This window comes from Zootoca vivipara, chromosome 3 (assembly GCF_963506605.1).
Source record: "Zootoca vivipara chromosome 3, rZooViv1.1, whole genome shotgun sequence".
In the NCBI taxonomy this organism is placed as follows: Eukaryota; Metazoa; Chordata; class Lepidosauria; order Squamata; family Lacertidae; genus Zootoca; species Zootoca vivipara.
Genome location: NC_083278.1, coordinates 27,953,272 through 27,977,225, shown reverse-complemented (window position 1 = coordinate 27,977,225; position 23,954 = coordinate 27,953,272). Strand labels below are relative to the sequence as shown.

The following is a 23,954-nucleotide window of genomic DNA, read 5'->3' as shown; positions in this document are numbered from 1 at the left end:
ATAACAACGGAAACAGCAGTCATGATAATTATCAAAATCTGGCTGGGAACCCTACCCCCACCACACAAAACACAAAAGCACAGCTCTGCCAATACCTATGACACAGCAGGTTGGGATAGCAGAAATGTTTTGCTATTGCTTTAAAAAAAAACCTGACAAGAGTCATTTACAAAATTAGCTTTCTCCTAATGGTTATAAAATAGATGCACGAGAATCCCAGCCAAATGTTAATTCTGTACATTCATTCATTTCATTCATTCCATATATCAGGGTGGCATGCAACAAATATGAATAACATCAACAAGAGTATCCATGAAAACTTCATGAGAAACATCAATAAAACATCAGTGAAATACTGATTGGTTGAAGAGAGAATGTTCATAAAGCGAAGGCCTGTTGAAACAACGCAAGTCTTCAAAAGATGCCTGAAAGGGAGGAGTGGTTCCTGCCAAACCTCTACCAGCAAGGAGTTCCACAGAGCACACAAAGGCTGCCACACTAAAGGCTCAATCCATGGTAAATGCCAGCCAAGTGTCAGGGGTGCTGGGAACAGGGAATTCTGAGTGCTGAAACTGCATTTGCAGCTTGCTGAAGTACGCATTAGCTCTCAGTGAAATATTCACGTCCCCAGGAACGTTCCCCAATTCCTAAGGAATGGTCTGCACGACACATTTTGTTCTGATTGATCCTAGAAAGCCTGCCTGCTGGTAACTCAAGAGCAGGAGTGCTAATAATAAACTAAACCAACTCAGTAAAATATAGAGCTACTTCTATTCTGTCAGCCTGCAACCTACATTTCTATCTGGGGTTTCCCTTTAAATTTCCAGCCAAAATAAAGTACTTCTTCACACAATGCATAAACTGCTCTGTAAAATCAGGTAGGGATGTTTCAGGCCATCACCTGAAAGAAGCTGTGCATGGAAAAGTTTCTTGCAACTTGAGGACTTTTCTTACACATGGGCGTTTGCCACGAAAACGATACTCAGAAGCAGTTCAGGCTCCCAAATGAATGTTTGCAGAGACAAGTTGGTCTCCGTTTCTCGTTCACATTTTTTCATATTTTCAATACTTGGGAAAAGGGGGTGAGAATCAGTCCTTAACAGTAGCATCTTCTCCCTGTACTGTATGCTACTGAGCCAGTGACCAGTAATACATTCCTAGGATCCCTTCCACACACCTGTGAACATATATCCTGATGTTTTTTACACAAAGTGCATGGGGAGATTATACCTCCTTGGTTGTTTATTGAGCATTCATTCTCTGGTTTGTTTGCAGGGGTAATGGTATTGTTGCACCAAGCAATTGGTTTCCAGCTCATTTTCCGGTCACTTTCCTTACTACAGAAATGGGGTGGAGGGGAAGCAGGTTTGTTGTGAAAGGATGCCAACTCTGCTTCAGTTGTGCAACCTGAATTTGCTGGTAAGTTGCTGAATTCTCACCCACAAAATATCAACTGTCTGGAAGTGACATACCATATTTTTCCATGTATAAGACACTCCCACGTATAAGAGGCCCCCAATTTTTTTTAACCCAGAATTAAGAAATTAAGTTGTTTAGCTTTGGGGGGGGGGAGGTCACTTCCACCAATCGCTCACCCGCCTGCCCACCACTGCCAATCGCATACCTCACCGCAGCCACCAATTGTCTGCCCGCTCGCCGCCACCAACAGCCCACCTGCCCACTTGCCGAAGCAGCCAATCGCCGCAGCTGCAGCCAATCATCAGCAGGCCTTGCCGCAGCCACCAATCACCCGCCCAATCGCCGCTGCGAATCTCCTGCTTGCTGCTGCCATTAATTGCAACCCCCCCCCCACTGCATTCACTATCTGTGTATAAGACGACACCCAATTTTTGCCTTTTTTTTTTTTTTAGCAAAAAGCATCGACTTATACACGGAAAAATACAGTAGATTAGCCTGTCCTTATCTCTTGCTCTGGTAAGCGGTCATGGCACAATAGAACATCACATGCTTTCTTTCTATGCAGATTAAAAACCCGGGCTCCATCCCCAGCATGTGAAAATATGGCTCTCGGGGAGCAGGGCTAGCAAACAAAAAACTATGGACAGCCAGTGGCAGTTAAAATAATAATAATGAGCAAGACAGACCACTGGCCTGATTTAGTTATAAAAACAACGTCACACTTTAGCAGATAAAATGTGAAAGTTCTAATGTGAGAAGGCCAGCAATAAGTCTGAAAATGGATGAAAATGGATACTCTGAAATTCTGCAGAATAAGTTTATTTGAGCATGTTTATAGAACCAAATGTGGCCCACAAACCATGTATTGCAACCAGTGTCTGGAAAACCCTGATTTCGCAGCCACGGTTTGGTAAAGTATGGAGCTTATAAAAATTCATGGTGGGCTACGGTGTATTGCTTGGTAGATCACAATGAAGCTTTTTGGGGAGGGGAATATTATTTTTTGTTAATAAGAACAGTAAACAGGAGCAGACATGAGGGAGTAGGGCTGTAGGTCAAAATAAGATGTTTAAAAAATAGATACAACGTGGGGGGGGGGGGCTAATCAGGAAGGAAAGAGTTCTCCAGTCATTAACACGTGGATCACAAGTTGTGCAGACCTGCTCTCAAAGGACTTGGCAACCCACTTTTGCCTGGTACTTTTGACAGCATGCCTGCAACCTTGGCTCCCTTAACATTCTCCCTTTCACTGTGTGGCTGAGTCACACAGAATTCTCCTAAATGTAAGGGCAGTCACATCAATGGTTACAGATGCCCCAACATACATAGCAAAACCCAGTCAGAATGAAAGAGCAAAATAATAATATCCTTAACTCTGCGCTAGTTCGTGACCACCACTCTCTCCTTCTTGGGTTTTCTTTCCACAAAATCAATGTTGCTTGCATTATTAAACACAAACTCCTCTACAATTCTTCTGAATTGTGTTTATCCCGTATGCTTTTCTTTGCCAATAAAGCTGATTAAGCATGAATCTATCCACAATTCAGAAAGCCATGCAGAAGGGAAGGAAATGTTTCATTCTGAACATTCCCTGGGTGAGTATTTTCAAAATGATGATTAAATGCTGCACATGCCTTGACAGAATCCACCATAATAGCTGCTTCGTTCCAACTCACAGTGTTCACAAAATATGTTTAGAAAAGGTTTAGACCCGATATACAACAACGTAAATTTGTGAGCATTGTTATCAAAAGTGATGAACAAGATAATGCACGTAGCTTGATACATTTTAGAGCAGCAGTTTCCAGTGAGAAAATTAGACCCCACTGAAAGAACCATACTGTTCTCTTCCTCTTTTTGTAATTTATAAAAGTGACACAATATGGTTTTTGAGCTCTTCTCAATGGTTTGTTCTGCCCTCTTCACTCAAGACTTTAGGATAAAAATCACCAGGTAACAGATAACAAGATCAACCTACAGAAATGAACTGATATTGTTTCATTTAATATTTACAAGATCAATTGAGGTCTGCCTTTTAGCCTCCCCAAAGCAGCTTAAATCATAAGTCTAAAACATAATAAGTAAAGCTACAAAATGAACAATGAACTAAAAAATATATCCAGAGCCACCTAAAGTACAATTCCACAAAAGGGACCAGAAAAGCTTTAGAGAATCCAAAACAGGAACTTTGCAAAACAGAAAAATATTTACCAGTCGCCGAAAAGCCAATAAGGAGGGGGCCAACCAGGCTTCCTGGGTAAAGGAGTTCTGTAATCTGGGTGCCACAACCAAAAAGATTCTGTCACGCATTATCATCCAGTTGAACCTCTGATGGCAGTGGAAAACAGATCAAGGCTTTTGAGGAATAGTGCAGTGGGCGGGCAAGCTCATGTCATGAGAAGGCAGTCCTTCGAAGACGTCATCCAAAGAACTTCTATGCTATGTAGGCTGGTTACATGGGACATGGGGAACTGCATTATGTCTGGTCAGGCTATTTGTCCATGTTTTCTGACTGGAACTGGCTCTCCATAGCCTCAGTCAGCGGTCTTTCCCACTATTTGCTAACCAGATCCTTTTAACTGGAGATGGCAGGAATAAAACTTAGGACTTTCTGTTTGCTTCGGATACTGCCACTGAGATACATTTTTGTTGTTGTTGTTTAGTCGTCTAGTCGTGTCCGACTCTTCGTGACCCCATGGACCATAGCACGCCAGGCACTCCTGTCTTGCACTGCCTCCCACAGTTTGGTCAGACTCATGTTGGTAGCTTCGAGAACACTGTCCAACCATCTCGTCCTCTGCCGTCTCCTCCTTGTGCCCTCAATCTTTCCCAACATCAGGGTCTTTTCCAGGGAGTCTTCTCTTCTCATGAGGTGGCCAAAGTATTGGAGCCTCAGCTTCAGGATCTGTCCTTCCAGTGAGCACTCAGGGATAAGAATGGATAGGTTTGATCTTCTCGCAGTCCATGGGACTCTCAAGAGATGAATGCCCCCCTAAATACACACACAATATGACAGTGCTGTGTAAAGCATCTTTCCACACCATTACATGGCAGGAAACCTGATTTTATTACACAGGTTCGGTTCAGGCGGAGAGCTGGACCATGGTTTGTCAATAAGCCTCAGGCACACACAGACACTCTTCTCACACATTCTGATTTAAATTATTCCTATTTGGTACAAACCATAGTTTGCCATTACACATGATCCACGAAACCATGGTTTGCAGCCCTGGCTTGGCTAGTAAACTTACAAGCCAAATTCAGATGTCAGAATAAACACAATTTGTGTCAAAGAGGAAGCAGCTAATTGAAGCATAGCATGGAAGTGCTTTTACTATTCCGACATGCAGAAATACTGAGGACAGGCAGAAAAGCAGAAGACCGGGGAATCATTTTCCTAAAGCTGCTTTTGTTTCCTAAAGCAAACTGGATGCTCCTCAATTTACAAGAAAGGGTAATAAATCTTGAAATTGCCACTGTCTCCTCACTTTGAACGAACTGTTTCAGTTATCAAAGAGAGCTGACATCTCCATGGGGGAACAACAGCAATTCTTAAAAGAAAGAAAGATATATATTTTTTCACTGAGACGTTATTAGTCTGTTTATTTTCCAGTGGTTAAATAAGGGGTGTGTCTGGAATTTAGAAATACAATCATAGATAATGTGACAAATAAAAAGCACTTTGTTTTCAGGCGCCCTTTCCATAGAACAAAACAGAATAGAAAGAGCATACCTAAACATGTGGAGAACTTGCATAATTCATGGGACCCACCAGTAGGGACCCTATGCAAGATCCCACCACCCCTCATAACCTAGTCCCATTTTCATGCCCAATTCTTCCTCACAAATGGCATCTACTTTCTTAACTGTGGGAGGGAGTGTTTCATTCTGATGGCTTAAAAAAAGAGAGACAAAAGTCAATACCAAAGGAAAAAGATACTTTTCCAGCAAAGGATGTCCCCCAGGAGGAAAGCTCAGCACCTGCGATCACAAATTATTCACGCCTGAAATTAATTTCTATCTTATTTCTAAGCATGCCTTGGCCCTGTGTAGGATGATGTGCCACAAGCCTTAACACTGCTGATAAAATAAGCCCAGTTAGGCATCTGAAAGAACTTTGTAAAGATCCCAGATTACTTCTGCACAGTTCCATTTCTAAAGCCAAAACATGTATCAAACAAGAATACCGTTTCCCAATGTGATAAAAACAACCTTTAAAGCATGTATGGGCATGGTTGAAATTACAAACATTTCCAAAATCCACTAATGGTCCCAAGTGCTTCCAAAAGAGCTCTTTGTGCATTGTTTAGTCATATTTGAGTGCACAAAGAAGGCCACTCCAAACCCACAAAAATTGGTTAAATAAATACACTTGGAATGGAAAACAGGAGCACAGTCCATCAAGGACAGTTCCCCAATTCTTTTCTTTAAAAGGCTTTTGTAGTAGTGATTCTTTCTGAATTCTGCCCTGCTGGATCTCCAATGAGAAACTCTATTTACAGTAAAAATCAAAACACAGGATTTTTTTTAAAAAAAAAAAACAGAGTTCACAGCATTCCAGATTGACCAATACCATTATTCCGATGTCAACAACTCTCTCAGCTATGTTAGCTTGCAGGACAGTAACTAACAATCCAGTAAACTTTGAACCTTATGTCCCCCAGTCTAACCACAGACTCTCAACAGGATATAACAGTTGCCATTAACTTGCCCCATTGGTTCCACTGGAACTTGTCTCTAAAATACAGAAAAAGCATCCCTATTTCAATTTTCATTGACAATTTATTATGTGTGTACCATCCAATTAATGTGGTTTAATTTATTTCAATATAAACAAATGAATTAAAACATAGGATCTGAAAAGGGTATCTTATCCCCGTTTGTTTGTTTTTCCCCTCAGTGAGAAGCAAATGATTTATTCAGGAAACGGTAATGTTTTAAAAATTAAATTATCTCCAGGTTCTACATGAATTTTCCCAAAAGAAAAAAAAGGGGGGTTTCCAATCAAAGGTAAGCACTTAAAAAAACAACCACGTCCCACTGATTTCAACAGTTAAATTACCGGTGTGTGCTTTCCAAATGAAGTCAGTGGGACAACTTTAGGTGGATCATGCCGAAATATTTTAGTTGACTTTATACTAGAACTGTTGGGAACAATCCCTCACCTAAGGGCTAAAGAGTCTTTGATTACATCCCTTTCGGTAATACTGATAAACAAGTGTGTGTGTGTATGTATGTGTATGTCTGCGAAATATGAAGTCTCTCTACTGACATTTGAAGCCAAACAAAATGTATTTAAAAGCAGTGCTTTTTTTCTTAAAAAAATGTTTAGGGGTACTACTCTCATTTTCCTACTCATATTGAAATACTGCCCCTCAATGAGGCCAAACTTAGAGTCACAAAATGTTTCTGGGTATGCGTACCCCTGAGTACCCCAACAAAAAAAGCACTGTTTAAAAGTAAATACCATAGGAGTGGATATATAGATCGGAGGTTCAAAACCCACACATAACATTGGGCTTATCAACACTGTCTAAGCACATCTATATCAGACAATTGTGCAATAAAACAGAATATGCGCTAGCAAAGATAAAAAGGAGACCAAAACTAAAAATCCTGTGGCAGTACAACACACGCTTTTAGCCAGGTTTCACAGATCAACAACAATTGCTACAAAACCTGATTTTAAACTTCAAAACGGTCACGCAACTCTCCATTCCCGAGGCCAAAAGAGCCTGTCTTTTTACACCAAGGCAGCAGTTTAGTAAACAGGAAGACAAGGGACGGAGTGTCTGAATTCACATTTAACCCTTTTCTTCTTGCCAACGAGGCTCCGGAGAGGCCTAAAATCTATGCCAGGCCTGCAAATCTTTTTGCCGCTTGCCACCATAGGCATGCTCAAAGGGATACTCGTATCTTTCTCCCCCCCCCCCCGTCTTGCATCAGAGCCTTTTGCCGCCACATATCCCTCGATAAATGCATCTTAAGTCATCAACCCAGAGAATCAGGGGAAAGGCCACTTCACCCACTGCGGCTATTTTAGGATGCGAGCTCTTGTTAAAATGCAGATTAATATCCAATACATATGTGGCGGAGAGCTTTGGTCCTCCTGGAGGACAAACATGTACTTTTTCCAGAAGGAAGACAAAAAGCAAGGCACCATGAGACAAAGGGGCACTTGTCCCCAAGCTTAAACATTGCAACCATCTTAAGCAAAACACCGTGCAGGTAAAAATCCAGTAGCCTGCAGAATTGTCATAATAGTACTATTTCCATCAATACTTATCCCATCTCCTTAACTTCCCCCCCCCGCCTGCCCCCCACATCCTTCATCGGCTTTATACCTGTCTTTGCACCGTCTGTCAACCGTGAGAAACATCAGCAACTTTCCCCAAGAGAGGCAGAGAGACAGCTGCTTGCTTGACCCTGCTCTTCTCCTCCACAGCAATGAAGGGCTTCGGATGAGGCTACTGGCAGGTCAGGCGCCGGCCAGAGGCTTGGTTTGTATGCAAACAGGCTGCTGCAGGGATGTCAATTCATCCCACGGAGGCAGCCTGGTAACCGCCCTGTAGGAGGGACCTCGAGAAGGGAGGCAGGAAGGGGGTTTTTAAGGAGAATTCAGGCCATCCGCCGCAACAGCTGTGGTTATGGTTACCCAATGCTAGAGCTACCGGAAGCATCTTCCTATATTTGCCCCACTTCTGACCCCACTCCAGCATAGCTGCCAAGTTATCCCTTTTTTTAAGGGATTTTCCCTTATGCTGAATAGGCTTCCTCGCGAGAAAGGAAAAACTTGGCAGCTATGCTCCAGCTATATCTTGCAACGTGTACATAAGAGTTTGCTGCAAGCCACAGACCACAACAGGCAGGCCCAACCTAGCATGGTAAATTCATGGGGATTCTTGACAGGCAAGCACTGAGACAGTGGCAAAAAACCGTCTGTCGCTTGTGAAATTGCCCCAAAATGCAGGTGGGTGGTTACCCTAATAAAATGGACGCAGCAAGCTTTGCGAGAGTCAAAACCAGAGGTTCTGGGTTGCAAACTGAAACCAACAAGCTGGGTTTTGGTCATTAAACAAAACTGCGAGTGTCTTGCGTCTGTCATGACGGTTTCGGTTCCTGTAAGAACGGTCGTTTGCGGGTTTTGTTTTATTTATTTTTCAATTCGTACAAATTGAAATAGAGCCAAAGAGAGAGAGAGAGATTGGTCTCATCCACATAAGGATCACTATGTCTCAGTTGCCTTTCTCAGGGGTCATGCATATGCTTAAATTGCCGGAAGTGGTCTTGTGAATGATTTGACACTTTGCCATGTGGCAGATATTTGCCATGTGTCAGATATTCACAAAATATAGTTCAGCACGCACAAGTGTTAAGGGGCATGTCATCTTCAACTCTTTAAAATGCTTGAGCACTTCTTAAATAGCACATTTGGTCAGCAGACTGGAGAGAAGGGGAAGAGCAGTTCTTATGGGAAATTACCAGCAGACGGTTCAATTAGAACTCTTCCATGTTGTCTCTCTAGTCTCCAGTTCTAATTAGATGCCACCAGTAAAGAAAAGAAAAGGCCATTCTAACTGAATGCCACCATTCAAAAAATGGAGGATTCAGGGGTTGTGGGATGAGAACTCAGGGCCTTGGAAAGATGGGTCCAGGGAGAAAAAGGATGGGCATATGCATGCAGTACAAAGTTTTATTGAGATGTGATTTCGAGAAATTGATTGGCTTGCCTTCTGTGAAGTGGGTTAGAACAGAACAGAACACTGTGGGTTCAAAGAAAGTGGCTTTTTTACTGCCTTTTACTAAGGCTCATTAGCGTTTTGACCTCTTGTGGTCGAAAATACTGTGGTTCTTCTCGATTTATAGAACTGAAAATGTGTGTGGTTCTTCTCGATTTGTAGAACCACCGAGAACCACAAATCACTTTCCTAAAGTTCTAAAATTAATATTCGTGCGCGAAATTTAGAGGCATAAAATTCTTTGCATACTGCTTCTGATAACAATTTTTATTTTAAGGATTGTATGGGGGGGACAGCTGAATGGGGAAACTTATTATCTGGTATCTGCTCCTCAGGGTTTCAAACAGGGAGTTTATTGACCTAGGAATTTTATTGTTTTACTCTGTGTGTGTGTGTGCGCGCACTGCGCCCGCCCACTAGGGCAGGGGCGCCGGAACGATCTCCGCACCATGGCGCCAGGGCGCCCGACATGCTTGAGACGGCCCTGGAAGGGAATCAGTTTTTGATTCAAAGGCACCTAGGCCTAGGAGTATACAGTATACAGTATACCTACGGCTAGGAGTATACAGTAGAGGGCATTCCCTACAGACCTGTCTGACAAATAGCAATTTCTTGGTCACATTTCCTTGACCTGTAAAATGGGAATAACATCAGAGGGCTGGTATGAGAGGATGTACATAAGATGAAGGACTTTAAAGTCCTTCCTGCCAGAAACTAATCTGTTGTGGGCAGTAATAACATGTTTGGGATGATCATCAGAGAATATATGGCGGATGACTGGAGTGATCAGGTTCTTGGCATATGAAAACACTGAAATCATGACGTAATTTGTTTAAGTGCCTGGGCCTACGTGCAAATAGTCCTCATGATGGACACTGCTGGAAATGTGGGTGTCCAGAACCCAGAGTAGCTTAAATGTTTGATGTGCAAGTACATATCTCTTTAAGTGAAGCACTCTAGCTATCACAAGGGGTGGAGGGTTTTTTGTTTTGTTTTGTTCTAGATCAGGCATCCCCAAACTGCGGCCCTCCAGATGTTTTGGCCTACAACTCCCATGATCCCTACCTAAGAGGGCCAGTGGTCAGGGATGATGGGAATTGTAGTCCAAACATCTGGAGGGCCAAACTCTGAACAGCATCAGATTGGCTAAATCTAGTCGTTCGTAATTTCCCACAACGCCCCCAAACCTGTGTCGCTCTGGAACATTGTAGAAATTGGAGTTCTTTGTGAAGTCTAGAAATAAACAGTAAATTGAAAGAACTCGGGCCAGGAGGAAGATGAATTTCAAGTAAATCTTCAAAAGGTTTTATGTAATGATGAATTCAAATAGGAAACAATTCCAGTATGATAGTGAGGCAAATAAAAATAAATTCCAGTGAAAAAATCCCACGACAAGGCCCTGTTTCGACAATTCTTCATCAGCAATGTTTTAATGGTCAGAATGTACCAAGTATGTTTGCCTTTGCTCTGGAACATTGTGCAAAATTTAAATCTTTTCCCAGGCCTTTGGCTAATGAGACAATCTACGGCCTTTTAAATTTGGAGGGTTATTGTTATTGTTTTGTTTAGTATAGCATATATTTTTGTAGTTTTATATTGTAAAGCACTCTGTGATTCCCGGATGAAGGGCGGTATACACATTAAATAAAATAATAATAAAATATTAATATATAGACCCAGCTGCCCACACTGCCATCACAGCCAAGTAATATTGCATGACTCACTGCCCAGTAATTTCCCCAGCTTTTCCAATCTGGTGCCAGCCCTAAATAACAATATGTTTTAGTCCAGAATAGAGGTAGCCACCTCCAGATGTGGTTGACTACAACTCCCATCATGCATAACCATTGCTCTTTCTGGCTGGAGATGACGGGAGTTGTCATCCGAAAAACTGGTGGGCACTATATTAAGTAGCCTTGATATAGAATGTGTGATTAATGAATGTGGTTGATGAGATGAAATATTTTGAAATCAAATGTACATTATTAGTTATTGCCATTCATATATTCAAATTACAGGTGCAAGGAAGGCATAGATGCAATTAAAAGCACCATTTGTGCATAGATTGCATATCACAAGGGATGCAATCCAGTTTAAATAGTGCTGCTCCTTCACTTTGGTTTATACTTAATTAATTGTATTTCTTTTCTCATTTGTTATATGTCCATCTCCCCTGTTTTATATTGTGATGAATTATGGGTTATAAGCAATAAAACTGCATCACTTATGAAAATGGCTTTATGTCCAAGGTGACAGCATTTCTTGACTTGTTTAAATAGATGGTGCTAGGCATTAAAAAAAAGATGCTCCATAATCCAGAATATCAAAGCGTGCATATACATACATATACATATACATATACATACATATACATACATACATATATATATATATATATATATATATATATATATATATATATATATTCCTGATTTCAGAATGTCACCCCATTGGGAGTAAAGATATAATCCTATTTACTGGATTGTGTTTCTTCTACCTAAAGATAACATATTCTTTCCCACAAGAGCATTTACAGTAAAATATCTTAATTTCAAAATGGTGTCGCTTTCCTGGAATCACCTGCACATCCCAGAAGCCACGGAGAACAGCAAATTTCTGGAGTCGTTTCATGTCTAAAACCTTCCCGATAAGGTACACCTGCCAAAATCCTCTCCTATGCACATCAGTCAAAACCCTACCCTCCTTTGCACTGTCTCACACAACCCATACTCCAGATGTGTGCATAGTCTTGCAACTACTACTCGAAGAAGTGAAGAAGACGTACTCTGCACATGCTCAGATTGAAGTTCTAGCAGTTGCCCAAACTTGGGTCGCCAGCTGTTTTTATAGGACTACAATTCCCATCATCCCTGACCACTGGTCCTGCTAGCTAGGCATGATGGGAGGTGTAGTCCCAAACCTCTGTTCTAAGGAGACGCAGCCCTAACAAAAAAAGACCAAGTAAAAAACCGATGTTATGGATTTGTGCTTGGGCTAGCCGTGGCGAGTTTATCGTCGGACTCATCACTACCGCGCTCCTTCAGCCTATAAAGGCGAAATATGATGAATGGTTGCTGGACGTTTGTCTGACTGCAGTTGGCCATCGGGGTCTCCCCTTGGCAGGGCCCTTCCCGTAGAACCTTGAGCGCCTTTCTGCTTGGCTGCTGTGCTGTGACTCAGCGCGGGGAGGAGGGGAACTGAGGCGATCCCCGCGGCCAATCGGGGAGCGGCGTGTCCTCAGCCGAACGCGGATGGCCGGGGAGGGGAGGGGGAGGCGGATCCGCGCGCAGCTGACAGAACGCAAGGGGGCGGGGCCTTAGACGGTTGTTTGCATGAGTTTCCCAGGCACGTGTCGCGTAAACACCATTGTCCCCAGGCTGGTATTAAATTCGAATGGGGAATTTAACCAATCTGGAGCATGGGCGTAGCCAGAATTTTTTTTTGGGGGGGGGGAGCTTTTGTTAGGGGAGCAGAACCTCAGATTGCTTTGTATTTTTATTGGTTTTTAGTTATTGCGTGGGGGGGGGGGCGGAAGCTGCCCCTCCCCCTTGGCTACGCCCATGATATGGAAACGGAATACAGTACAGTAGTTTCCATATAAAAAAGGGATATCTATTTCAAATGGATGGGTTTTGAATGGGGCTTGGCTTCTAATGAAGATGGTGTCTTTCTCACGTTCATATCGCTTAACCTGCCAAAAAAAAAAGTTGTGGGGGGGGGAGACTTCTGATCTCTTCAAAGTGCCCAGAAGTCCGTTGTGCGTTTTTTAACCTTGACACGCGAAAGCAAGGTCGTGGGTATACGATCTTGTTTGCGTTTCTGCAACTGACGCCTCTTCCAACAGGATCGTACACCTACTATCGTGCTTTCACATGTCTGGGTGAAAAGAAAAGGCTGAAAGACGAGGAGTCGCGATTAATGGCAAATTCATTATAATAAATGAGAGTTCAGGAAGCTTAACAGCCGACCCTTTAACGCATTTCCCTGCCGCTTCCGTTGCTGTGAGTGTCTCACTTTCACGTGCTGGCTTCGCGTTTGAGCAATCGCTTCTCCCTTGCCTGGTGTAAAAGGGAAGCAAAAACAAGGCCCGGATGGTGTGAGAGACGATGCACGTTCCTAGCTACTGTACCGCAGCCGATCTTGGAAGGAAAGGAGAGGAGGGATGTCCTCTCGGCCAAGCTCACAGGAATGTGTGTGGGCAGGATCGCTTGTTTAAGACCGAGGAACAAAAAGGCAGGGAGGAGCTACATGCACGCATCGAAAAAATAAAAATAACAAAACAAGGACGGGAAAGCACGGTGGGGTTTTTTAAAACAACAACAATACCCCTGAAGTAATCAGCAATGCAACTTTTCCGTGCCAGAGGTTGAAGGGCAGAAGTTGAAGACAACTTTTGTCAAGAAGGAGGCAAGGAAGCTTCCATAAATTTTGTCCCTAGGTAAATAATCAACTTTGATAAATCACATTTATGGTTCAGGAGAGGGCCACATAGCTCAATGGTACAGCATTATGTTTGGCAAGCAGTAGAGCCTACCTGATATCAGGGTCTGGCATCGGCAGTTAAAAATAGACCAGAAAGGCAATAAGACTCTCTGCCCGAGACCTTGGAGAACTGCTGGCGGCCAGAGTAGTAAACAAAACTGAGCTAAATAGACAGCTTCCTGTACTCCTAATTCTTTTTTGTTTTGTTTTATTTTGCCTGCTTCAGAGAGATTTCCTTTGCAATGCGCTCAGGCACATTCAGGTAAAAGGTCTCGCAACACTTGACAACAGGAAAAGCTTTAATGAACAGGTAGAAACCAGATTATGTACCAAGAACCAGCCTGTTTTTATACCTGCATCTTCCAGTGTAGGTAAGGTCTGTGTTACTCATAATTGGTTGCAATCCTGCACCGCTCAAATAAATGGGAGATTTGCTATTAAGTTTTAACAGGAGCAAAATGCTGGCCTATTTCTTTAAAAACTATGGGAGACACACCTTATACAAAGTGACACCATGGCATTATTTTTAAATTAGCTTTCATAAAGCAGGTGAATTGCTGAATTCAGTTCTGTTAAGATTTGTAAGGGAACAAAATGTGATTCAGTAATTCAACAAGTAATCTTTTTTTAGGACTTCTTTTTTAGGGGTGGATGTAGAGCTGCCATTTCGGATGGATGGATGGGAAGGAGAATGCACACAGGAAAGTTTTATGGCCCACTAAATTGAAAATTAATGTGCTTTAAGAGCATTTGTTGCAATAATTTTATCTTCATATCTTACATTAGCTGACTACACTATGCCAATATTATCAACACAGGGCAGCCTGGATTTGTTCATAACGATTGTGGTGAGCCAAAAAGGTTAGCTAGAAACCTTAAGCCCAGCAATAACAATAGCTTTGGAACAATAAAGTGGGAAAATGAGATAGATGAGATGCTGAATGAGATGGAACCTTAGTCTGATCCAGCAAGGCATTTGTTATATTCTTCCATTATGGTTTTTATGATCTAAAATTCAGGGAGGGTCACTGCCCCCGCTGTCCTGCCCCCCTTCCCAAATGCAAAGATACTGATGGAGCAAAATTTCTCTGTTATCAAATAAAACGCTCAGACTGTATGAAATGATGCTTTCTGGGACAGCTAGAATCCCAGGAATTGTAGCTGTATCCCCAGAGAGCAACGCTTCAAGATGCTGTTTGCTGACTCTTTGTCATTTTCCTACCAATCATTCCTACACAAGTATATTCATTTACAGAGGGAAGGCAAAGGTTTGTATTAATCAGACACTTCTGGCAAAAGGTTATAGAAATATAGAAATAGAAATACTTTATTGTCACTGTACCACTTGTTTACAGTGAGATTAAACAAGCCTCTCCCCCCCCCCAATCTCTCAGTCCTTGTTACTCTCTGGGTGCTGTCGTACGGCCACCAACCCCGAACGTCAGCTGCAATGTTGCTGTGTTCAACCTCACAAGCCAGAAACCTATTTTCGACAGACAAGTTTTCTCTAGCTTAATTTCTGATCAATAACTGCAGGCGTTCTCTGTTCTAAAAACCCTGCCATTTCCACAATGACCCAGTATTTTCATATAACACTGCTTTTACAGATTTCCTCTGTCTAGCCTACTGACGTCTGCTTTGACTGGTGGCCAAGTCTCCAAGGCTGTTTCTCAGTTCTGCCGAGGTATCTTTTAACTGGAGATGTTGGGGAGTGCAACCTTGAACTTCTGCTTCCTGTACATGTACTTTTCCCATACTTTCCCTTTCATTCACTCATCAGCTCCATAGCTAATAGGCCCTGTACACAAAATTCACAAAACGGAGTGATTGCTGTAGGATCTCACCAACATTGACATACTCACCATAACGTCTAAATGGTGTGTAAATTTTGCCATGCATCGGAAGCACACATGGTAAGCACACAATTTAGGCATCATCCTGAACACATGGAAGCAGGTGGGGCTGGGAGCTTACAATTAGCTCCATGCCCAACCCGCTTAAAGTGTGCTAAGTTTTCCACATATGTGCAGTAGGCCTTCTGAAAAATTGACTGCCAAACGTCAGAATTTCGCTCCAACCAATTGAGATTTACTTCTCAGCTAACATAACCCAGCAGCACGGTCCCAGATGCATAGATAACTCAAGCATAAGCAGATAGGTCAAATAAATTCTGCATTTGCCCTCAGCCACACTTTCTACATTTCTGCTGTTCTGCTAGGTCAGCCATGGAGGTTACAATATGATGTCTTGAACTGGTTAGTCTGGTTGCTCAAAGACAACCTTAGTACTGGAAACAGGTGAGAGGCCAGAATGAAATCTGGACAGATGGACAGAAGCAGTAAACAAGTGGGAAGAAGGAAGATCATCAGAAACAAATACTGGTGTCATAAGGAGACCTTGAGGTTCTCAAGCATTTGCTTTTAGGAACCTGTTAGCAATTCTAGTTATCTATGGCATGCAAAAGAACATATTGCATTTAAAGTTTTTTCCCCAGCCTTCACATGTATAACACATATCTAAGCAAAGGTTGTTCTGCTCTGGACATATCTAAATACAAGCAGAAAAAGAGGGGAAGAACTCCAGGTACTAGAAATGGGCTTTATTCCACACCTGACACATTTTCAGGGGGAAATCCTTCGGGGGTGGGGGCATTTTTCTAGCAGAAATTCTCATATGCAAGCAACAGCAGAGCAGGGGGTGACTATATTTAGTTCTGTGCCCTTTCAGAATGTGTCTATCGTCCAAGTTTTTACACTTCACTTTTGTTTCAGATTACCAAGAACAGGGGTTGGTTCCCCCATCACCCCAAAAGAAACTGGCAAACCTGACTACTGTATCTTAAAAGCAACAAAGGACATATACATATCTCATTTTATACCATTTCAAACAGCATTCTCACCTTGGTCTAGTTCATCAGATCTGCCTGTAATTGATAATGACTGGGAGACTTGACATGCTGGATGGGCTTGTCTGTACCTGTATTCTTGAGGGTGGAGAACTAGGGGTGTCTTAAGTTCTTTGGGGATCTCCATTTGAATTAGCCTACTGTAGGCTTCCCAATTTGTGTGGTGACCATCCTTTCTTTTCCAAGCTCTTATTCTTTCTTCATCCTTCCACCACAGCCCCTCTCCCCTTAAATCCTTCAAGCCTGGCCTCCACCCATCCCAGCTGCCCCTGCCTTAGGAAAACCCCTATTGTTCAAAGCCTTCATTGTGGCATCATCCACAGGAAGACAATGATGTTTTCAGAAGTACTTTCAATGAGAGTGAGAGGGGAAAGGAAGATATGGAAGGGAAAGTAAGAGAATCAATGGGATTTTAACTCCTCGTCCAGTTAAGGATTGCAAGTATGTCCTGTTTTATTTACTATGTTGGTTTTATTTTGAACAAGACCTCCCCGAAGACTTAATAGTGACATTTAGCATTCGCTTTATCAACAAATATAGAAGCTGGAGACTGAAAACCTGTCTGTCACAGCCCAGCACACCTCAGGCTGCATCCCGGTTTTAGCTGGCTCCACCTAAAACTCTTCAGTCTCTCCACCTCCCCCAAATTCAAACTGCAAAACTGGTTCCAACCCACAGTGCTTCTCTGCCTTTCCCTTTAGCCTAAGGGTGTCACATTCCAAGGGGGGGGGGAGAGGAGAGAATGTGCACTGGCACATTCTTTAGGCCTGTTGGAATATGGTAATTTACACTGTAGCAAATCTACTTAAGTGCCATTAAGTTCAATGGGGCTCACTCCCCTACGGATTAACCCACTTTCCGTTACTTTCAATGGGAAAGTTCGCTTCAGGTTAAGTACGCTTCAGGTTAAGTACAGACTTCCAGAACCAATGACACTCATACTTCGGGTTAAGTACGCTTCAGTTTAAGTACTCCGCGGACCATCTGGAACGGGATTAATCCACTTTCCATTACTTTCAATGGGAAAGTTCGCTTCAGGTTAAGTACGCTTCAGTTTAAGTACTCCGCGGACCATCTGGAACGGGATTAATCCACTTTCCATTACTTTCAATGGGAAAGTTCGCTTCAGGTTAAGTACAGACTTCCGGAACCAATTGTGTACTTAAACCGAGGTATCACTGTATAGGTTTGCAGCCCTTGTCTGATAAAAGAGGGGGGGGAGACAGAAATGGAGAACCTATGGCACTCCAGAAGATGCTGAACTCCCATCAGCTTCAGCCAGCGTAGACAGTGATTCAGTATGATGCGAGTTGTAGTCAAACCACATCCCTGGTACAGGCAGTAGCTGCAGTTGACACCTTTCAGATACCTCGCAGATATACACCAAGAAGACTCGCGATTCCACTACAACTTGCCACCACGACTTCTTAAGGTTGAGAACACATGCCCCTTTCTGTAGCCCTGTCTAGAAAATGGAGAAAAGAACCACTGACATCCCGCAGTAAGAAAGCACGTCAACACTAGCGCCAGCGTTGCTATGCAACAGCTCAGCACTTCCTTTTCCTGTTGGAACTCTGCCTGATTGGCCGCCATCTTTGGCAGCTGCGATAATGAGGATCCCAAGAAATCCCACCTGCATGGAGATGGGAGAATATGTAACGTTTGCTGGAATAAGACTAAGGGATATCTGTGTGCTTATGACACACGCCATGACCAAAGTGAGGAGCTATTGGAACTTCATTGTCCAGGTTCTCCCGTTTAAAAAAAAGGAGAGAAAAAACTAGGAGGGTTGGCTAAGGGGACCAGGATATCTAAAACAAAATTGGGACTGGGATACAAAAAAGATTGCCTCACCCCTTATATAGCCAACTGCTTACTGGGTTCTGCAAGAGAAAGGCTCCTGCAGATACCATCTCATCAGCAGGTCTGTTCTGCACAGAACGCAAATTGGGGTTTTTAGAGACGCTTTGGAGCTCCGTCTCATTACATATCAGGCAGGCGCTATCTCTATTTAAGTGATGATGAATCTTTTTTTAAAAAAAATCCCCGATCCTTTGGAGAAGCTGGTGCATCTGTTGATTAGATATACCACTTCCAGTGACCTGACCCTAGTTACACCCACCCAAAAGCGGGGAAAGTAATAATACAATAACGTGTATGTGGGAGCTGAAATGTTGTCCCATGTTTCAGAACTGTGCATAAAACAGAAGTACTGTTGAAAGCTCTACCGGTAACACTGAGGGATTGAGGAATTGGGGTGGCTTCCTTCCACTTCAGACAAGTGCCATCAGTCTATTATTTGCACTGCACTCCCAAGCCTGCACTTTTTGTTTTAAATAAAATACTTTCTGACAACATCAAAGAGGGGGTGAAGAAACTAGGAGACCTTGAGTGCATGCCAGGCAAAGACTTCTTCATACATTTTAAAGCAAAGCCTTTGTTTTCCCAGGGAATATTTTCCCATGGCAAGGATAATAAAATATTTCCTGATGCTGCTAATCCTACTTAGGAGCACCAAAGCTATTACTTAGCTATCAAAGTACCAAAGAACAAGCACAAAAGAAATATACAGTGCCTGTTTACTCAGAGGTTTTCCACGGAATCTAGCATGATTGACTCTCAAATAAAGGGTGCCTAGGATTCCAAGCCAAAACTTGTGCTATCCCACAAGCTAATAATACCACCCTTTTCCTCGTGGACTTGAACAGAGAGTGGCTGTGTGTGCCAAATATAATATTTTCCTGCATCTGATGAAGTAGACTGCAGTGCACAAATGCTTACACCATAATATGTGTGTGTGTGTGTGTGTGTGTGTGTGTTTAAAGACCCACAGAACCCTTTGTTGCAACAGACTATGGGCTTATCCACACTTATATTTTGCTCCATTCTGTCCAGGCAGAGATCCATGCTTTAACGCTCCGTGTCCAAGTGTTGTTTTTTCACCCCAGGCTTCTCTCGTGAAAATCTGCTCTTTAAAGCTGAATTGGAGCAAACGTCAATTTGGCTTTTTTCAGCAGATTGACATTTGCTCCGATTGAGCTTTAAAGAGCAGGTTTTCATAGGGAGAGCTCTGGAACAAAACACACAAGGGGGATCGGACACAGAGCTTTAAATTGTGGACTGTCCGCAGAAAGAGTGCAGGAAAGGTAACTGTGGGTAAGCCCTAACACAGGTCTCACCCAGGCTCCCTTTGGTGCCACATTTCCAGGCACTGGTCTGCACTTTAAAATGCTGCATCCAATCACTTTCTTTTTGCTCTGGTGATTTCCCTCCAAAAACCTGTTCTTTACTGCTGAATCAGAGCCAATGGTTATCCACAGAAAACCCAATTGCCTTTTGTTCTGAGCCAGTGTTAAAGAGCGAGTTTTCCTGGGGAAAGTAGAGGGACAGAAACAGTGGAGTCGTGTGGGGGGGAGCCAAAAGGGTGGTTCTTTATTTTTCTCTTTTTCTACTCCTTTCTCCCACCTTTATTTCTTTAAGTTTTTAATAGGCAGAGGATCCTCCAGATACGAATTAAATTCGTTCCAGGGGTCTGTCCGCAACCTGAAAAGTCCATAGGCAGAGGCGCTGCTTCTGCGCACGCGCACGGCATGCAGAGCACTTCTGTGCATGCACATGCGGAGAAACCCAGAAGTATACACTTTCGGGTTTGCCACGTTTGTAACCCGAAAGTTACGTATCCAGAGCGGTACTTAACTAGAGGGTCCACTGTATTTAGATCAAAGACTTGGTTCAAATAAAAAGAGGGGAAGATATTTGATATTAAGCTTTGTATTTTTCTCTATAAACCCTAATAAAACTTATTTAAAAGAAAAAGAGAAACAGGAAACTGAAAGAAACTGAAACTGACTTATAATCAACCTTTGAAGCAGGTCCATATTTGCTGATATGTACCGTAGTAGTAGCAGCAGCTATTTCCCTCCCAATGTATGTGGCTCTTTTCCAGCTTTAGCATGAGCATTATAACCTGAGAACATCTGTTTCTACTGTTTCTTCTCTGATAGGCTTCCCTCCTGGCATGTGACACAGTGGCTGTGGTTGGCTATAAGCTAATCAGCCCATGCAAAGAACCATATGAGGTGGCACAGATGACTCATTTTGAAAACAACTTAAGTATGGAGGGTTGCAATAAGTTTAGCTCACGGCTTTCTCATGCCTGTTTTGCAGATTCTAATCTTCCTTGTTTGTGAATGTGAGATGATTGAGGGGAAAACCCCATAATGTTTTATGTGGAATCTACTAATTATTGATCTGCTGAGCATAGTACAACTCACTCGCTTAACCACAGAATGCAACGCTTACAAATCTTACATTAGCCAATGAAATCAATGAAATCAATGCAAATAGAATAAAAATAACTCACATTCAGATTGCAAGTCCAGACATTTCGTATCCAGCCAGGATCTTTCATCAGAGGAATCTGAAATCAAAAAAGATAGGCTTTATTGAAGTTGCTTCAGGAGAGCTGGAGACAAGGGAACTTTCCTTGCATAAATGTTAAGTCCACTTGGGATCCAAGTCAGTGTCTGCAAAGGGCCTCTCCATTCTCCATAGATGACTGTTGAGAACATAACAACTTCCCAGGTGAATCGGACTGTAAAGGTCTGTCTGTTTCAAACAGCGGCAGCAGAATGCCTCTCAGAGGTTCACAACCAGGGCTTGTCGGTCGGTCTGTCTGTCTGTCTGTCTGTCTGTCTGTCTGTCTGTCTGTCTGTCTCACATCCAGTTCTTAGCTAATGAACAAAGATGTCTAATCCTGTTTTGTTTATTTCAAGAGCACTCAGAAATGTGCTACATTCTTTTCAAGCACAGCCTTCAATTGCAATCTAATTTCAGAGTGCCTCAGCAAACAAATACTGTCACAATCACACTGAAATTAGATTGTGGGTAACAAAAAGCATCACAAATTTCTGCAAAGGTTTCCTGTGTGCAACTGCAGATGCTAGAGGTTTTTTTTTTATTAAAAAATAATAATCATTGTAATGAGCTTTACAACACTTGGCCAGAGGTGGCCATTGACCTTGTATTGTAGATAAAGAGACCAAGGAAACTATGGTATTAAATAGCTTGCTCAATATTTTCAAGAAAATAATTGGGCCCGAGCGCCTTCCAATTAACAGCTCTCTGCTTTCATCATATGGTTATACAAAGTCATCATACTGCCTTGCAGCAGTGGAACCACCGGGCGGAAGTACCAATACTGATTCTGATGAAACAATTTCAAGTTCTCATTAGGTTGCTTTGCTAACAACTTGCAGAGGCTGAAATGTCAATGGGTCAATAGATGGTCTGAGTAAAATCCAGGCAAACTGAGAGCTTTCCAGTCCCATTGATTTCAAGAGGAGAGGTTAAAATGTTTGTGCATAAATCTCTCCTGATTAGATCAACGGGGCTTAATAGTGCTTAATTTTTGGCTGGAATAATGCCCATTATTTCGTTGAAACAAAAATGTAAAGTTGTCAGTTAGAGTATGATAATGCCAAGATTGCAGGTTCAGTCCCCATATGGGACAACTGCATATTCCTGTATTGCAGGGGGGTTGGACTAGATGACCCTCACAGTCACTTCCAACTCTACGATTCCATACCTGCCAAGTTGCTGTCAGAGAAATAAGGGACCGGGCCGGAAATAGCAGACCGGAAGTAGCGCTGCCGCCATTTTGGAACTGGGCGGAGCATGCTCAGAAGTGACTTTTGATGCTGTTTTGCCCAGTTCCAAAATGGCCACCGCACCAGTAGTCGCACTGCAGCCATTTTGGAACTGGGCAGAGCAGCATCAAAAGTCGCTTCTGAGCATGCTCCGCCCAGTTCCAAAATGGCCGCCGCGCCAGAATAAACCGGGGGGAAACAAAAAAATCCATTTTTTCAGCTAGGAACAGCTGGGAAAACGGGGATTTCCCGGGGGAAACGGGAGACTTGGCAGCTATGTGATTCTATGATGTGAGGTTGCATTGAAAGGTACAGTGAACCACATTGCTCTTCCATCAATGTGCTGGGCCTGTGGCACATCCATTCAAATGTACTTCGAAAGCTCAGGCACTGGGCTTGGAGCAATACAGTTTGGGTCTGGCAGCAGAGCAGCATGTCACAATACGTGAAGCAATTACACAGCCTTTGGAAGCAGGCTGACGATGGCAATTCTTTGAAAACAACACTGTATGCTCAGTCTCAAAAACAACTTTCTTCATGTAGTGATATAACCAGCCCGTGACAAGCTGGGCGTCTTGCCCAAGGGCACTGTTGAACGCCAGTTGACATTCCTCTGCAATGCAGAGTTATAAATAACATCCAGATAGCACAACACTCAAATACAGAACCACACAGTCACATTTGAATCTGTAATATTGCAGAGAACACAGGATTTCAGGTTGTAACCAAGTACCAGTTCTCATTTATTAAAAAATAATAATAAACGAGTTGTTTTATGTCTCACAAACACCTGCGCAAACACATCCGTGTTCAGACTGATATAATTACAGGATCTAAGAAAATAGATTTAAAGGCAACATCAGACCCTCCAAGTGTCCCTGTTTTATTTGTTTATTTATTGTTGTTCTGGTTTTTATTTGATCCCGGAATGTCCCGTTTTTTCCTTAGGATATCCCTATTTTCATTGGAGAAATTTGGAGGGTATGGAGTTATACGACTCTTGAGCCAAGGAAATAAATAACTATATAACCATTAGAAGACATCCAAAGGCAGCCCTGTATCATTTTATTATGTCTTTATATATGCTGCAAGCCGCCCAGAGTGGCTATATAAATAATAATAATAAGATGATGATGATGATGATGATGATGATGATGATGGAATAGGATCTACCTATTTTCATCAGAGAAATGTTGGGGGGTATGCAACATGGAACATGGGCAGCACAAAGTAACTCAAGCAATCAAAAGTTCTGGTGTGAACTAGGAAAGAACTGAAAGAGAATGGGAATCAGAAACTGCAAAAGGAGTATTGTGTCTCCAAGAGAGACCTGGGCAGAAGGGCAGAGCTCAGCATCTTGTTTCTACACGACAGATCCACATGCCGATGTGGCACAACCTGCTTTGTAAACTGAACAGCAGCTTGTCTCTTGGACAGTAGTCACGTGTTGCTTGTGCGTATTGGCACTCATGGGTTGACGCAGCTGGACTGCTGGCCCCACTCCTGACATCACATCCCCACCCCCCTGACATCCATGCATCGCAGCTGCTTGCAGTTGAGACCACAATTACAACACACTGGCATTCATGGCTGGGTTTGGTCCAGGGATGCGACGTGGGGGTGGGGCTGACACAGATGCCCCACTCTTGCTTCAACACAAACGCCTTCTCCATGAGTGCTCCATGGATAGCACTAGTAGCAGACCTGAGCAGAGGGACATCTCTGCCCAGTTCATACACACACAGACACCAGCCCAGCACA

General features: G+C 42.8%; 1 protein-coding gene across 3 annotated transcripts in view; it reads right to left on the bottom strand.

The window, feature by feature from the left end:
• Positions 1-23,954, bottom strand: part of LPIN1 (lipin 1) — a 79,848-nt gene that overhangs the window by 37,402 nt on the left and 18,492 nt on the right. For 2 of the 3 annotated variants that reach the window (XM_035109829.2, XM_035109830.2), the window contains exon 2: positions 20,909-20,965. In XM_035109829.2, the coding sequence (XP_034965720.2) occupies positions 20,909-20,965 (57 nt within the window). Of the gene's footprint in view, positions 1-7,763; positions 7,954-20,908; positions 20,966-23,954 lie in introns of those variants that run through there. The other variant, XM_035109831.2, reaches the window with a different exon arrangement.